Source organism: Mustela nivalis (assembly GCF_964662115.1).
Source record: "Mustela nivalis genome assembly, chromosome: 14".
NCBI classification, from domain to species: domain Eukaryota; kingdom Metazoa; phylum Chordata; class Mammalia; order Carnivora; family Mustelidae; genus Mustela; species Mustela nivalis.
This window is the reverse complement of record NC_139033.1, coordinates 38,903,622-38,921,247: the sequence shown is the minus strand read 5'-3', so window position 1 is coordinate 38,921,247 and position 17,626 is coordinate 38,903,622. Positions and strand designations below refer to the sequence as shown.

The following is a 17,626-nucleotide window of genomic DNA, read 5'->3' as shown; positions in this document are numbered from 1 at the left end:
CTGGTGCCAGGGCTCAGATCATGACCCGAGCCGAGCCGAAGGCAGATGCTTAACAACTGAGCCACCTAGGTGCCCCATGAATTTTCTTCTGATAAATTCTTTTTAACTGAAATTAAAAATGTTACATGAACAAAGGGAAACTGGGCTAGGATTAGCTTATATCTGAAATGCATGGCTTCTTTCTTTCTTTCTTTCTTTCTGCCCTCTTCTTTCTCAAGTTGAAATGCCTGGTTTCTGAATGCATGCCACACCCCTACCTGGGGTTTCTAGGATGGGGTCTCAGGGATGCTGTGGGGGATGGGTGTGGGTGGGGAGTTTTAAAGGTTTCCTGTACCCTAAGTCAACTAGAGCAACAGATCCTTAGAAGACCACTACTCAGGGTACCTGGGTGGCTCAGCAGATTAAGCTGCTGCTTTCGGCTCAGGTCATGATCTCGGGGTCCTGGGATTGAGCCCAAGCATCAGGCTCTCTGCTCAGCGGGGAGCCTGCTTCCTCCTCTCTCTGCCTCTCTGCCTACTTGTGATCTCTCTCTCTCTGTCAAATAAATAAATAAAATTTAAAAAAAAGAAGAAGAAGAAGAAGACCACTACTCTTCTACCAAGAACAACGGCCTCCTTCCCTCCCAGGTCAGAGGGCTGCGTCCCTGCCCTCGGATGGGGTTTCCTGTACTGCCACAGCAATTTGTTTTTAAATATGTTTCCTTTTCTACTAAACTGGGAACCCCTGGAGAGCAGAGACCATGTGTTAGCACAGAGCCTCACATTTGGGAAACACTCTTGATAAATGTTTCTGGAAATGAATAAATGGATTTTAAGCAAAAAGGGTCTAGGAACCACACTAATGTTACATGTTAATTGTGAAGGAAATCTTCAGCTAAGTGATCCCTTCATTGCTGACTCTACTGGCAAGTAATCAGAAGCACGTAGAGTCACAGGAAGACATTTTTGATGTGGGTTTTGTTCTTATTCAGTTAAAAGAGGAGATTAGGTCATCTGAAAGCTTTGCTTTCAGGTCTCATCTGTGGATCTGAATACTGAGTGAAGACTGGAGAGAATCATTTTTGCAGAACTGTCATTTCACAATAATTCATAAAAACCTAATGATTTACTATCAGGATTAACCATGGAGGTATCTGAGGCACAGGGGGGTTCTACCTGGGTAAGAATGTCTAATTAGCTTCGTGACAAACCCACCTGTTTCCTTATTCTCCCACATTCAGAGATTTCTGCTTTGACTCTTGTCGGAAACGTGGGTGGTTTTTGGTAAGAGAAATAATTTTAAATTTACTACTTCATGACCCTAGTAAGGAGAGTTTATACCTTGTGCCACTTAGCCCAGATATGCTGATTTAAGAGGAAGTGTTTAGACCGTGCGGGTTTTAATCCAGCATACCACGGCACTGGAGGAAAAATTCTTTAACTCTGCATTTGGGTAAAAAGCTGCCCTAGGAACTTGGCCAAGGGGTGCCTGGAAATTCTTTCATCAAGGAGCATTTATCAAGTTTTGAAAATCGCAAGCTCTTACCCGGAAAGGCACAGCTAGAGCTCATCTCTGGGGAGGGCTAGTGGTAATAAACAAAAGGCGTGGAACCTGGAGGCGGTGCTCCTCAGTTTCAGGTTGGCTTCCAGACTTGAGCTCCTCGAACCCAAGAAGGCCCGTTCGACCAACTCAACTGGACATCACCATCCCCCTTAAAGGGCTCCTGGGAAGACGGCCTGAGGTGATGCTCACGGAGCGCCTAATGTAAGACATGGTACTCAAGGATTTGCCAGATAGGAGGTAAGGGCAAAGTCAGGCCTTTAAAAGATCTATAGTTTTGCATGACTGGGTAAGAAAATAGTATGATTCACAGAGCTCTGGGAAGGAGGGGAAAAAATGGACAGTCACAGGTGGAGGTGACAAGGAAGCTTCCTGGAAGGGGCAGAATTGGAGTCTGAGGCTTGAAAGAGGTGGGACTGAGATGGACAAGGGGGAAGTGAGTAGGGCAGCCCAAGCCCTACAGGCATGGAAGAACGACCTAAGGAGAACCCAAAGGGCAAATTCTGGTCATTTGCACAGACTGGTCTTGCTGGAAACAGTTTTGCGTATTGGAATGGCTAAACATAAGGCTTTTGGTAAATGGTAATGGGGCTTAATCAACTCGTCTTTATTTTGTAGATAATGGAAAGCCAGTGAAGGTTTCTGGGCAGGGAAGAGCACAGCCAAATAGCATCTAGAAAGCCTGCAAGTCTCCAACATTCACGTTAGCAGAGCCATGCTGCTGTGAAAAAAAAAAAAAATTCCCTTTCATTACACTAATACTTAGTAAATCACTGAAGACCTACTTCAGAACTCCAAGGAAAACATTTTATGAATCAAAAGCTAAGTACAATATGTTAGCAATTAAATGAGATAACATAACAGCCGAGGCAGAACCAGTTTTCCCCACCACGATTTCAAGCTGCTGCAGAAAGAAATGCTTATATCATCTTCCAAGTTATCAAGCCATTTTGTTTTGATTTTCAGAAGGCGGGGAGAGAGGAAACGAGAGAGGATGGAGGTCAAGAGAATTCAAAGCTGTCTATTCTTTAATCAGGAGGAATTATTAAGGGGAATTATAAAGCAGATCTGCTCAGAACAAAACTAGCCCTGGGATGGGTCTGAAGTCACTATAACAGGCTTCTACTCCAGAACAACGCACGAAGGTGTGTCGTTGGAAAGAAACACCCACCAGTGTTCTCTGCAGCACAGTTTCCGGTGCATACCTCCCACTGCTACTTTATTTACTGCAGCTGGCCAGAGTTTTATAGCCTGTTTCATGTATTAAAATTCAAATGTGGAAAACATTACCAGTATCCTCCTTGAATTTTTTTGTTGTTGTTGTTGTGGGGGGGGGGTTCCCCCTCCCCTTCAACTTCCTTTTTATTGTGGAATGTATCAAATGGTCAAAGGCTAACTTCAGACTGACTAAATTCAAAAACTATTTCCTTTGTTCTTATGTTTTTGTTTGAAAATTCATACCGGTTTGCGCAAGGAAAGAAATGACAATCCGATCTGCTTCACACACATTCGAGTTTCAGGCTGGGGAACTTCAGCCTCCGTGGGTCTACCGGGTATTTCTGGGAAGAAAGGGGGGTTCTGAGGGTGGCGAGGTGTGAGGTGTGGCCGTGCCACGTGTTTGGACTTGACTCTACTACCCAGTTGGCTCTGAGGTTGCCCCGGACTGGATTGTAAATGCCTTCAGAGAAGGGAGTAGGAGCTTTTCCTCCTCAGCGAAACTAGCAGCTTTCTAGCTTCTGCAGAGTGTTTTCAAAACCAAATCAAAAATGTTTTGTGTAATATTGGCTGATTCTTTCCCTTCTTCTATTATTGCTCTGCTCCATCCCCTCCCTGGCCACTCCAGCCAGGTCAGGCCAACTTCCCGTCTCCAGAGAGGATTCTGGGCCCTCCCTCTGATCCCGCCTTCGAATCAGACTCAAGGGGGAGGCAACCCAAAGGTCAAACAGTCCCCCCAGAGCATCTATGTGTCGTTTATTATTTTAAAGAACCACTTAACGTACATCTGGTATTTAAGAGCAAACTTTACATATTTATGGAAAAAAACTGTTTCTGAAGCAATGCGCCCGTTCAACATATGCAAAACGAACACAGCTCCAGAAATTAAACCATTTTTCTCTTGATTGAGAGCAGATATAGAGGAATGGTTGTAAGTCACAGATCTGGCTTTTAATAAAGCCAGATTTCTTAATTAAAAGCAGTATTGTTTAAACATTGTAGTTTAAAAAGAAAAGAGCTGTACAAACTAAAACCTCATATTATATGCATCCCAAGTGTATTTAACACATTACCTGAGGCCAAGCTAAATTAACATCTATATTTTCCTTTTGTAAACTCTTAGCAACTGCCATGAATAGACAAACAATTTTTACTCAATGATGAATTTTTAGGATAGAGGTCAAGGAAAAGCAAAAAAAGGAAAAAAAAAAAAAAAAGATTGAGCTTTGGCATTCAGAAATATCTTTCCACGTTTCAGAAGTGAGTTCATTGCTTCTATTTATAAACCAGTATTTTTGGTTTCAAATTGGTTGCAGGTTTCTATAACACAACACTCAGGATGGTCCCCTCAATCTCAGCCTTTTATTAAGAGAAACCGAAAGGAGGACGGAAGAATCCTATTGAGCAAGAACTTAACAAGCCTCAGAAGAACCTGTGCCTATTTTGCATTCCCCTTTTGGAATCATGGGTAAACAAGAGATGCTATGTTGGTAACAGAAGGTAGACCTTCATCCAAGCAGCTTTTTAAGAGCCTACAGGTACAAAAGAGGACACTAAGGTGTTTGTTGATCAAGCAGGAGTTTATAAGCAGCAGAATACACAGAATCATTAGTAATACATTCTCCACCATTCAGTCACCCTACTGTCATCACTTAACATTTTGCTAAGAAGATTCCGAATTCTGGGGCACTTGGATGGCACAGTCCATTATGTCTCTGACTCTTGGTTTCAGCTCAGATCATGATCTCAAGAGTTTTGAGATTAAGCCCCACAGGGGCTCAGCGCTCAGGATGGGAGTCTGCTAGGGTTTCTCTCCCGCTTTCCCTCCGCCCCTCCCCACGCCCTCAAGCTCTCCCTTTCTCTCTCTCTCATAAATAAATCTTTAAAAAAATCCAAATTTTCATAATCACCCCAAAAGGGGGGATGCATTCCCAAATTGTTTCCAAACGCAATGGGCAGAATTGAAATTCCAGTTGTAATATGGACAGATCTGTTTAAATATTATTGAAATAAACAACTTATTCATAAATAGGCAGTGATAAACTGTCATATCTTTAAATGACACAGTCCCACCCCATATCCTTAGACAGATAAACACACCACATATTCCTACCTCCCACACACAGAATCAAAAGACATTGATTTGGGTTCTTTGATAATAATAACCAACTTTCAACCTCTTCATATGTGAAATGCCAGTAATATAACATGTACAAACAAGCTGGGTCCTTTAGGTGACGTCACTAAGATGAAGAATTTAAAACACTGGCCATGGCCCAGCAATGTCCTCCTAGGTATATACTCAAGTGACATTAAAACACATGTCCACCCAAAAACTTGTATATCAATGCTCATAGGAGCATTACTCATTATCGTCAAGGAGTGGATACAGCCCAAATATCCATCATCTGGTGAATGGATAATAGTAACGTATCTCTATACAATGGAATCTTGTTTGGCAACAAAAAGGAATGATGATCTGATACAAGATGAAATATGTATAAAGGCTGAAAACATTACATGAACTGAAAGAAGCCTACCAGTCAGAACAGACCACCACATACTGTATGATTCCAGTGGTAGGAAATATCTAAGATAGGAAAATTATAGAGACAGAACACACTAGTCATTGCCAAGGTCCAGGGAGAGGAAGGGATGGAGAGTAACTACTACTGGCATGGGAATTTCTTTTCTTTTTTCAGGGGGTAAAACATCCTAAAATTAGCCTTTGGTGATGATTGCATAACCCTGCGAACATACTCAAACACATGGACTTGTACATTTTAAATGGGTAGAATGCAGGTAAGTAATGATACAGCTCAATAAAGCTGTTTAAAAAAGAAGAAACAACAGCAGTGGTATTATACTTGAAATTCTAATTCTATACAGTAACTGAAGAGTCTACAAATCTCCTCACTTACCATGAGTGAATGTCTGTTGGCTGAAAGAAGACCGGTTCCATACCCTGAGCCCAGACCACCCATTGCTCCATTATGAGAAGGTCCAATGATTCCATGCATGTCCCCGTGACCACCAGGCATAGCTGTGGACGGGCCCACTGCGTGGTTCCGGAGAACGTGAATAGCATCATCCAGTCTTTCTAAGCGATCTTCAATTCGGCTTTGCTGTTGGTTAATGAATGATGTGAAATTTGATTTAGTTTGAAATGCATGCATAGGTTATAGAAGTAAAACTGGAGTTGACACAAATCATACTTTGAGTTTCTGAATTATATGTTTCCAATAAAATGTTATTGTTTCCTTGAAACAATAATAAAAAATAAACACTGACCTTCCAAGGAAACTAGTGAAAAATGTTAATGGTATATCATAGTGTTATTTTTCACGAACAAAGTATATTTTGTAATTCTTTCAGGACATTACAATGTACATATGCTATACTATATTCCACTAGCTTGAAAGAAAATTTAGATTTACTTCAGGAAAAAAAAATCTATAGAATTTGAGAAACATTCTAGCAGGCACTGATTAAAATTTTCAAAAAATTAACAATGGGTAGACGACGTATTTGTAGTTTCCCATTTAAATTGTCTTCGTTACCTTCTCGGAGGCATATTTCCTTCACCTCTTCTACAGCATATGGTACAGGGCTAAGTACCAAGTCAGGGACAGGTAAATGCTTGCAGACTATAATTTCTTATTTCTATATATATTTCTTATTGAGTACTATCTATTTTTCCAGTGTTTCTTACCAGTGCTTTCTTTTTCTTCTTCTTTTTTTTTTTTTTTTAAGATTTTATTTATTTATTTGACACAGAAAGATCGCAGGTAGGCTGAGAGAGAGAGAGAGGAGGAAGCAGGCTCCTGGCGGAGCAGAGAGCCAGATGCGGGGCTCGATCCCAGGAAACTGGGATCATGACCTGAGCCGAAGGCAGAGGCTTTAACCCACTGAGCCACCCAGGTGCCCCTTACCAGTGCTTTCTATTATCACCAGCATGTGTGTAAAGGAGAGTGGGAACTCAAAAGGGATACAGAAAAATCATTAAAACGATTTGTCAACCAAAGTGGTATGAGATTTCAAGACTGAAGAATCATGAAGACATGAATTAATTATTCACCAGGGACTTCTAATTGACTCCAAAGCCCTTACTCTATAGCATTCACTACCTATATAATTAAATTATACAATTCAAAACCAACTGAACTTTTTTTTTTCCATGCCTGCCCCTGGGATCCTGTTTTCTGCAACTAGATTAAGGCTTATACTATAGTTTTTGGTGAAGAAAAAGGACATGTAGATGTGTATTCACCTTCTGCAGTATGATCAATAATGACAGCAAGAAAACCACTCTCCAGTGTGACATTTTAAGATATGCCATGCGACTGCATCTCCATTCTCTGTGTATAAGTCAAGCAGGGAAGAATTATATCCTTTCCATATAGCCACGCAAATGAGGCTCAAAGAACTTGAGTATTAATTACGTGGTGACGCAATGCCAGGAAATGGTATAGGTAGGGTTGAACCTAAGTCTTCGGACTTCAAATCTAGTGTCTCTTTGTGGTAGGTCATGCTACCACCTACTGATTTCCAATGGGCTGTGCAAACAGATGTACCAGCTCTACTGTCTGAGAAAAACAATTTCGAATTATTCTATACTGACAGAAGGAATGTGTGTCTAATACAGTTAGTCTATGGTATAGGACATTCTGATTTGGGGGGGCTTTGTTGTGAAGGGACCTCCCCTAAACTCTTCACTGTTACTTATGAAATCTTTGCAAAGGTACGAAACTTATTTGAGTCTATATTTCATAATTTATAAAAAAAGGAACAGTAATACATACTTCCAAGTGTGCATGTGAGCCCTGAAGAGAAGTAATACGTGCAACTATCACCCTTCACGGCTCACAGCTTCCTGGTAGAGCGAGCAGTTTCTGCTTGCGAATCACCTTGTGAGTGGTGGGTATTCAGAGAACTAAAGCTAGAGCTCCTAACTATACACCGAGTCTTTATGGTTCTATAGTTGGACATCACCTAGTTTTGATGGATGGGTGCCACAGAATAACCAGTGCAGGTAAACACTTAGAAAAACTATGGATTATCTAGATGTGGGCTACAGATTAATTAACGCAGGCAGGGCAGGTAGTGTATACCTTGTCTCGCCCTGTGCTTGCCTTTAGTGGCTAAAATGCAGAGCTGGATGACCTCACACTACAGCAAGGAAGGCCAGAGCCAAGGGAAATCTATCTCCATATTTCCATTTTTAGATTTTTCCTTAATTTAAACAGTAAGTCAGAAGGGAAGAAAGGAAATGCTGAGCTTCTGACAAGACATTAAGTTAGACGGACAGATCAATCGATGCCTCTTTCATGTTCTGTCTCAAAATAGGGATGAAATGAAGGAAACCCACCTCTGAAAGACTTAAGAGCTCTTTCTTGTTACTTCTCCCCCATTTGATTCACACACTGATCAAAGGCCACCCAGGACAGGGTGATTTCATGTACATTTCCAGCCACATCCACCATGAGCTGACAGAGACTAGAGTGTCAGACACTGAATCATCATGGGAGTGTTTATAATATTAATTACACCCATGGAAATTTTCAGCTATTCCTTACTGGGAGAGCAGACATTTCATGACGTTACTTCTAGGAGAACCAAAGGGAACGAGGAAACAGACAGTAGGCTTCTTATCAGAGGTCAAGAGGAGAACACCTATAAGCCTGTCACTCTGGAAAGGAAAGCAGAGGGATATTGAATCTCCGAGTGGTCCGGCTAGGTGGCTCAGCTGAAACACTAGCACTCTTGTATTGGGAAATTAACAACTTATTGATGGGGACTGTTCCCAAAGACCGGACAGATGCCACTGTCTTTCCAAGATTTTTAATCTCTTACCTGGTCTTAGGTGTCTGGAGCCCTAGGGCTTACACTGTAGTAGAATCTGGGTTCTACTCCACAAACAGGAATAAATGATAGTCTAATAAATCTAGCTCTAACCAAACTTGTGTGCGTAACATCGATCTCAAGTTTCTGTTAGTGAGATGAGACTAAGAGTCAAAGCAGATGCGAAAAGAGAAACATGGTCACCAAATGGCTAGAGGAGAGATGAGCAGATGAGACTTACCAAAGAGTGTAAGGGTCCTTCATAATTAGGAGATGATGAGGCCTGTCCTCCATTTCTAGACCAAACAGCTGTGCCTGCTGATATTAAAATGGAGATTACAATGAGATCTATATAATCTGAAAACAACCTCGCAGATATTTTAAACAGTTCTTTTAGAAATGCTTATTTTCATTTGGACAATTAAGATAAATACATGTAAACTCCCCATACAAGAATTCTGGGACAAGGAAAACATCTTCAGTTTCAAACAGGATGTAGACCCTGAATTCTCTTGGGCTTCCTCCCCAAAGGGATCATCTAATTGGTTCTGAATTTAAGCCAGAGAAGGGTTCCTCCTGAAGGAAAGAGATCACTACATCGTCAAGGCACTTTTAAGAATGCAAAGGGGGATTTTGTTACCCCTTCATGCAAGGCCAGTTTGTGAAACCAAAATTCTTTCACCAATGAACAACAGCACTGCTACTTGTTTTAAAAATAATCCTTAAGGAGGGATAAGCCTTCCAAACTTTTTAAGGGACTAAGATTAGTTGGCAGTAATCCACCAAACCGGAGATTTAAAAACTCAATATAACAACAGTAATAAGTAAGTGGTTTCTTCTGAAGAAAATAATTATTTTGTGATCCACTAAACTTGATTCCTGCTACAATAAATATTCCATGTCTGACCTACAAAATAAAAACCACTTTTAAACTCACAATTATGCATACTCTGTGTGCAAACTAAGAAATAATTCAAGAAAGGAAAAAAAAAAATCTGTGATCTCATTGTAATCTTATTTCCCGGCATGCTTAGCATTTAAAAAAAAATTCCTTCTTCCTATCATTTCAGGGTGTGCATGGATATGTATTTTTTTTTTTGGATATGTATTTTTAAGCTAAATAAAAATCGGATAGTTTGTTCAGTTACTTGCGGTGATAGAATATGGACAAAGCCAGCTACTTTCAGTGTGAAAACAGCAATTAATCCCCATGTTTACATCTTTGTAAAGTTCTCTCTTCCTAACATGGGGTCTTTCATGGGGCATTAGCTGGACCTGAAAATTGGCCTTGTTTCTCTGTCTCTAGAGCACGCTGCTCAGAATTTGGGTGTCTGTGGCATTTTCTGGAATGAATTGCACATCCGAACCTTCTTGTCATTAACCTAGAAATGCAGTGGCAGGATGGTGAGCGCTGGATGGTCGCCCAAGCTCTGGTACTGACGTGTGTGCTGCCCTAGCAAATCATGTCCCCCTTCTGGGCCTTTGTACGTTCATCTGTAACATCAGAGCACCGGACCAAAATAGTCGTTCTCAAACTGTAATAGACTCTAGATTTTTTCCCCCCCAAATGATAAAACAGATGAAATTAGAGCTGCTTTGTTGGAAATAGGGACCTTGGAGTTCTCCCTGCTCAGACTCCCTCACCACCTGCCTCACTGGGCTCCGTGTTGCCTCTGGACACTGGCTCTGGACACTTGACGCTGGTGATCATGTATGTCCCAGAGCGTAACGGTAGAAGACCCAGGAGTGGATAGCATCTCTCAACTTTCGGTTCCTTTTCTGTCACGGGGAATGTTTCATGGCAGTTCCATGATCCCCTTCATAGCATCGCTGTGTCCTTCCAGTTTCAATTCTGTCCGTTGGGACACGCGGACTTAAACGTCCAGCCACCTCTCTCCATTCTGCGGCAGCCCCCACCCCATATCAACAGAGGCTTGGAAAAGGCTGATATTTGGCTCCCCCAAAGCCACGGCCATCGCCTCTGAAAGCCTCGCCCAGTCTAAAACCTCCGGCTTTCTACCAGGGAACCCGGTTTATGATGGCCCGTGAGAGCTGCTACAGGGAGTAACAGGGATTGAGAAGGCAGCATCTAGGCGAGTGACCTCACTATAAATTACAGTAAGGTCAAGTTTCAATCAGGTATAGATGCGATTCGGATTCTTTTTTGGAAGCCACCTGTCCTCCTTTCCAAGAACACAGACATGCACCAGATAGGGCCTTCTGGAAGCATTTATACGAGAAGGGCAATGAGCCTCTTAAATGGACCTCTGAAAAGTGGAAACGCTTTACTAACATAATTCAACAACTTATAATTTTATTATTTGAAGCCATAGGTCATACTAATATGTACTATTTTAAGGCAAACATTTCATTTTACTCCATGCAGTTACTTCTCTATTCACACAATTAGAGTTTTCCTCAATCATGTCCGGGACGTGGACTTTAAAAAGGACGCGTGGAAAGCCTAAAATTTCCGTGGGAAATGATCCTTTTGAACAGTCTATATTTGATGGCTATATAATCTATATTCATATTCCTGACTGTAATAGCTGGGTTTTCTCACCTGAGTTGTCTTCTTAGAGTATGTTATTCTGCTGAATATCTTCTACAGAGATAAGTTTAGGAAGTTTTCCATATGCCTATGTATTCTAAAAACATGTAATTTTTGAGAAAAATTTTGGATGTGAATGGCTGTACTTTCATATGGCAGAGGAAAAGACAGACCTTTCCATGTTTCTGTTCAGAAATGTTCTGTTTTGAGCTTTTGGAGGGAGGGAGTTTCCACCTGCCAGACCAGGAAGTATGAGAGGGAAATCGTTCTCCGACACTGGTATTATGATGGGAATGGATTTAGGTACGGTACCTGAGAGAGAAGGAGGAGAGCCAACAGGAGTTGAAGGGTTTGATGAAAAGCTGTTGTTAGTGTGATCTGGAGAATAGATCTTAAAAAAAAAATGGGGGAAAAGAAAAAAAGAAACAAACCCTCATTTATTAGGAATAAAGAATCAACAATTCGTTAAATAACCAAGGGTCATTGCAATTCATCTAAAAATTACAAGTCATAAAATAACGTAACAATGGACTCTAGTACCAATATCATAAAATGAAAGATTTAACACTTTAATTTTTCAAACGAAGAATTATGAGCTCATGTAAAATGGCGGGGACAGTACTGGACCACAGTCAGTAGACTCTGCTTTCCCTCCCATGTCCTACTGAGGCTCCGTGGCTGTGAACAAGCCACATGGACACCCCAATCTCCCCTTTCTTCCTCCATCAAACAGGTCAGACAGCATCATTTCTAAGATTTTTGTCCAACTCCTTCTCTACCACAATTAAAGCTTTTAATGCCAAGGCTTAAGAACGCCCAGACGAAGTATAAACTTCCACTTAGGTCACAATGCTGAATTAAACTCACTTTATGCTCCCAATGGTAAGGAAAAGCTAACCAAAGAGACAAAATGTGAGAGCAACAAATCCCCACTTAAATTTGCAAATGGCTACATTTAGCTTTTGAAGACAACAACAGGCATTAACCTCACACAGACGAGGTGGGATGCTTTATCACTAGTGAACATGCAAGAACTGCTCAACACTAGCCTCCTGGCAGCAGACAGGTGAGGCAAAGAAACTGAGTCCCCAGGCGCCAATTATGTGACAATTTCTCACAGAGCTCGGTATGGTCTTTTTTCTTTAAATGCCTTTCCCAAAGTGTTTTAGAATTGCTCCCTGCAAAATCAGTCTTAGTCCATGAGTACTATACGTCTTTAGAGAAAAGTAAGAAATCAAGGTAGAAGATCTATACACCGAAAGGCCCTGAAAACATCCACAAATCCATAACTGAGGACTGCTTGGCAACATTGTGAGGAGACAACCTGGAAGGGTGAGTCCTTCCCTGGAAGCTTCAGAGCTCTCTCCTCAAATTTTCCAACCACCATTCTGCAAGAAAGCTAGCATTTCCAGAAATCAAGGCTATTTGCCATTCATTTTCTACAATTCCAAATGTCCACTTCTGATTAAAGTTCACCCTTCCACAATGGTACATATGAAGTCCAAAGTCAATATTTCCTCACCGAAGCAAGTGCTTTCCCCAGAGCATCTCCAGTCTGGGAGCTGCCTGCTGCCCCACTTCCTCTATTTGCTGCAAAAACAAAAGGCAGAATATGAAAAACCAGGCAGTGAGACGTCGAACAATTTTCTATTCCTGGTCCATTTACTCACAATTTAATTGCATTTTTAATGCTAATTACAACACATTAATCTTTAATTAGCATTAATTTGTTTGCTGAGGTAGATGTCAAATATATTCATGTAACTTTTTTTTTTTTACAGATAAAATAGAAACCTGACACCTTGGTTTCAAGATGAAGTGTTCCAGTGGCTATGACTGGCCCCCTGGTTGCTTAGGAGTAGTTGGTGGGGAATGGTAGCAAGTGTGCGAGCACAGGAGGTTCCTAGCTACGAAGTAAGTGGTACGTTTCAGATCTCTGAAGTCTTCAGAGTGTGCCTCTTCTTGCTATTTCAGAGAGACAATGGAATTGTCTTCACAGATAATTTAGGCCAGCTTTCCGGTTTTTAAAAAATTTGATACCTAGCAAAACGAGGTGCTCCTCTTGGCAAAAATAAAAGAAATTCTATAATGGGTCTGGCTTCCTGGGCAAGAAAATATTTTTAATATTTTAAATAACACATACTCTACCTATACTCAAGTCTGTGTTTAGGTTCAAAAAAAATCTGAACTGTGACGCTACAAAAAATCAATATGGTCTCAAATTTCGGAGATGAAAGAAGTCTACATATTCATGAAGTTACCTCTGTCATCTTAAACACTGGTATTTTTGACTACAAAATAAATGAACCAAGGACTATTGTGAAAAAAACGTAGATTGCGCCCTGGAATTTGAAGTATCAGCTTATTGAACAGTATTAATACAACCCTTAGAACATTTGGCATATGACATTTATTAAGGCCTGAACATTAGCAAATAAACATAGTATTTAAATAAAACCTATTAAACTCCAAGGAGCCGTCTTTCGCTATTTTGTGAAACAAAAAAAGGAAATCTGAAGTCCACTGATTAATCCAAACAGAACGTCATTGCACTTGACATAACTAAAAAAAAAAAAAAAAAAAAAAATCCCAGTCCTCTCCTTGACCCAAGGGCGCACTTGCTGACAAATGTGTCATCTGCTTCCAGATCTGTAAAATGGGGTAGTGGGGTCAGATCTCAATAGGTTGAATTCTCTACTTCTCTAGGTCATAATTTCATTCTCCTGACCTCTGCTTAGCATAGTTAAGTTATGCTTGCTATTTTTTTTAACTTTTTATAACTTTTTATATTTTTATCCCCAGGGGTACAGGTCTGTGAATCGCCAGGTTTGCACACTTCACAGCACGCACCATAGCACATACCCTCCCCAATGTCCATAACCCCACTCCCCTTCTCCCAAGCCCCCTCCCCCCAGCAACCGTCAGTTTGTTTTGTGAGATTAAGAGTCACTTATGGTTTGTCTCCCTCCCAGTCCCATCTTGCTTGCTATTTTTATAGGGTTCTGCGTTAGGTATGTCAGTTCAATCATCTTTTGAGGTGTGCTTTATTTGTTTAACAAAACCCATACCCATATTCATTTGTTAATTACTAAAACTGAAAGAAAACCAGTATGCAATACAAGGAATGCAACTGCCCTCTGACAAAACCATTCTTTTTTAGATCACAAATTCATACTATTAAAAGTATATCGCTTATTAGTGCTAAGGATTATAAGTATAAGCACACTTTTGAAATGAGTCAGACATACAAAGAGCTAGTGGACGGATCTCCCAGATGCCACTAATATTAAAAATACTTAAGTATAAGAGCTAATTGAAATTATATCTCATGTAGAAATGAACATTTCTGCATTGAGGAGCTCTTTGAAAATGAAAGACAATTCTAAAGAGAAAAAAATAGAGATTTTGAAAGCACAGAGAGCACTCACATTTTTTCAGCATGTACTAGAATGGTATTTGGGGGCAATTAGATACTTTTTTTTTTTCCCCCACAGAAGCAATATTATCACAGATACCTAAATATTAGATTTGTTAGTCAAACAAATTTGTGATCTGCTTGATTAAAAAACAGGTCTTTGTGAAATGCAATTTCAGAGCCACACCAAAAAGAATTACATTATCTACTAACACAAAAACCCAAATCAAAAAAGATAAGCTTTTGTTTTAATTACAGATAAAGTTTGCTGCAATAGTAGCTTTCAAAAGATTAAATCTTCCTTTGAACAACTTTAACATGAAGATGACAAATTTTTCAAAATATATTCTCATGAAAACCAAAAGAAATATTTTAGGGACATTTAAAAAATAAATTCTCTCTCTCTCTCTATGTATGTATATACATACACACACACACACACACACATATATATGTACATATATATATATATAGAGAGAGAGAGAGAGAGAGAGAGATACACTTGAGAAGAGATAAGATCGTCATGATCTTATGATCATTATGATTTCTTTCCAACTAAACTTCCTATTACTGCCTGTTTTGTAGAGTGTGGTACTAGGGCTCAGGAAGTAGAATAAAGACTAGAATCAACTTCTTACCCCATGTGATCAGGAGAATGTTTCAGAAAACTCCAAAGGCTACTCATGGAAGCTACTGATAAGAACAGACTATTTTTTCACATGAAGCCATTCTACCTTGCAGCAGCTGGAGGGCCAAACCCAAGGGTTTAAATTTCAAAGCAGCGTACTGGGGCCAATTTGCCCTTTCAGTTGGAATGCCTTTTGTTCTGTTCCAGGAAATGTGGGAGAAGACACATTTCTGAGCCTCTGAACCCGTTAAGCTACATAGGTCCTTCTCTTGAAGATTTCTCTTTTTATTTGTGTGACTGCTATGTCAAAAGGCATACATAATCAGAAAGTGAATTTAGATGATCAAGTAGCGTCCTCTTTTTTATACTGAGAAGTAATGGGTCGTGTTTGGCAAAATACACTTTCTAATCAAACTTTGTGCTCATCAGATCCGTGTTATGGCTTTCATGGGACAGGACTCAATTCCTGTTTTAGGCCCAAGTTTTTGTCAACTCATATCATTAGAAATTGCCGGAATGCTCATATAATAGGAGGAGAAGTAGAAACTACTGCACCTTCTGGGTAAAGATGGGATTGATTTCTTGTTATTTTAGCTCTAATCAATTTCTCTTGCTCAAGAAAAAAAAATTATTCTCTAAAGCAGTAAGGTAAATATGAATATAAGATGAGCAGTTATTGGGGCACCTGGGTGCCTCAGTGGGTTAAGCCTCTGCCTTCGGCTCAGGGCATGATCTCAGGGTCCTAGGGTTGAGTCCTACATTGGGCTCTCTGCTGGGCAGGGAGCCTGCTTCTTCCTCTCTCTCTCTGCCTGCCTCTCTGCCTCCTTGTGATCTCTGTCTGTCAAATAAATAAAAATCTAAAAAAAAAAAGAGCAGTTATTAAAAAGAACTGAAATTTGATAGGGGGACTCGAGACCACCAGCCCCCTAAGCATTATTCAGATGGTCTGAACACAGGTGCTGCTGCTGGCTAGAAGATGGAGCAGAAGGAAGGGTCTGGTACCTTCTGTTTCATGTGGGACCACCCTCAGTCTCAGTCTCAGCTTTGAGGAAACAGCCATTCCTATCAGAACACACCCTAATCCAAACACCAGGAAGAGTGGTGCCTGGGGACTGGCTACCGAAAATCAGAATTTGGAAAATGTGTTGTCCCTTTACTGCACACCCGGAACCTCGGGCTGGGAACACGGTGAAGATCTAAAAGGAATAAGAACTACGATTCAGAGTGAATTTGTCTGAAAGATGGTGACTGCTTTAAAATTTAGGGTTTTTGAACTGTGTCCAAGGGACCTTCATGTGATTAAACTATTAGAAGCAGCATAATGCTTCCAAAATGAGCCATGAGTTCATCTCTATAAAGATAACAAAAGGAGGAGTATCTCCAGCATTCTTAGTACACACGATTCTAGAATAAAGACTCAAATAGAGGCCACAATGCACTAATTTTTAGCAGGAGGGATTCCTAGGAATTCAAGGGGGGAGTAGGACCCCAGGACCATGTGCAGGAAATGGACAAGAAGACTTAAATCAAACGAGTTTATTGTTCTCCGTTGGTGGTCTTTGTAACTAAGATGCCAAGTCACTGCTGGATAAAATCCATATTACTCTTAAGCACGGTGCCTGTTCATCACCCAACTGTATTTGAAGGCTCGAGATTCTTACAAAAGACAAAGTGAATATTATATGACTACTCTAATAATAAAATTACTGTGAAACCGAGTCCTCAAGGGGAAATGGACATAATGTTTCTACTAGAAAAGCCACATAGTACAATGCATCATGTCATACAAACATGTCATTAGAAGTGAAAGTTGTAAGCCAGATTAATTCAGGAACCAGAGAGATATTCCAGGGTAATCTTTAGCATATGTTGCATTAAATCAATCATGGTAGTCTGTTCCTTCAACACTGTTTGGTTTGAGGTTTAAAAACATGGGAAGTTCCATGCATTAGAAAGCAGGCCAGTTAAAGACTAATGGAACAATAATAGTTATTATAACAATAATGTTAGTTTTATGCCCAATTCCCTCTGAGAAGAAGGGAGGGTGTGGAGTCCCAAACAACCAGGGGTCACACCCTGGGAATGTATACAAATGGTATCTCCTAGTGGGGTACTGGGGCGCTCCTGTCCTTGAGTAATCTCGGGAGACCATGTTCGGCTAGGCAGTGCTCTCAAACCTTTTGGTCAAGACAGGAAATTGGGCATTGCAGGTAAGAAGGAAATATGTATGTGGCAACATATATGTCAAGGCTGCTATCCTCTAGACATTTTTATCCTCTGTAGGCTGGCTTGCAATCACTTGCTCCCCTTCCTGCTCTACGTGCATGTTGGCATGTGAGGCCCTGGCCCCGCCAGCTTCTGATATAAAGCCAGCAGCATTGCCCTGGAAGGGTTTTAGGAAGAGTTGAAGGATCTGATGGTGGTAACTCCGGATTTG

General features: G+C 40.6%; 1 protein-coding gene and 1 long non-coding RNA gene across 29 annotated transcripts in view; one reads left to right on the top strand and one right to left on the bottom strand.

The window, feature by feature from the left end:
- The window catches only part of TCF4 (transcription factor 4), a 351,743-nt gene that overhangs the window by 25,035 nt on the left and 309,082 nt on the right, over positions 1-17,626 (bottom strand). For all 28 annotated transcript variants that reach the window (XM_082699639.1, XM_082699615.1, XM_082699616.1 and 25 more), the window contains 4 exons: positions 12,669-12,736; positions 11,459-11,537; positions 8,837-8,913; positions 5,676-5,879 (listed from right to left, as the gene is read on the bottom strand). In XM_082699639.1, the coding sequence (XP_082555765.1) occupies positions 5,676-5,879; positions 8,837-8,913; positions 11,459-11,537; positions 12,669-12,736 (428 nt within the window). The remainder of the gene's footprint in view (positions 1-5,675; positions 5,880-8,836; positions 8,914-11,458; positions 11,538-12,668; positions 12,737-17,626) is intronic.
- LOC309848271 lies at positions 1,408-2,825 on the top strand. Its single transcript, XR_014302933.1, has 2 exons — positions 1,408-1,779; positions 2,158-2,825. It is a non-coding gene; the product is annotated as an uncharacterized lncRNA (long non-coding RNA).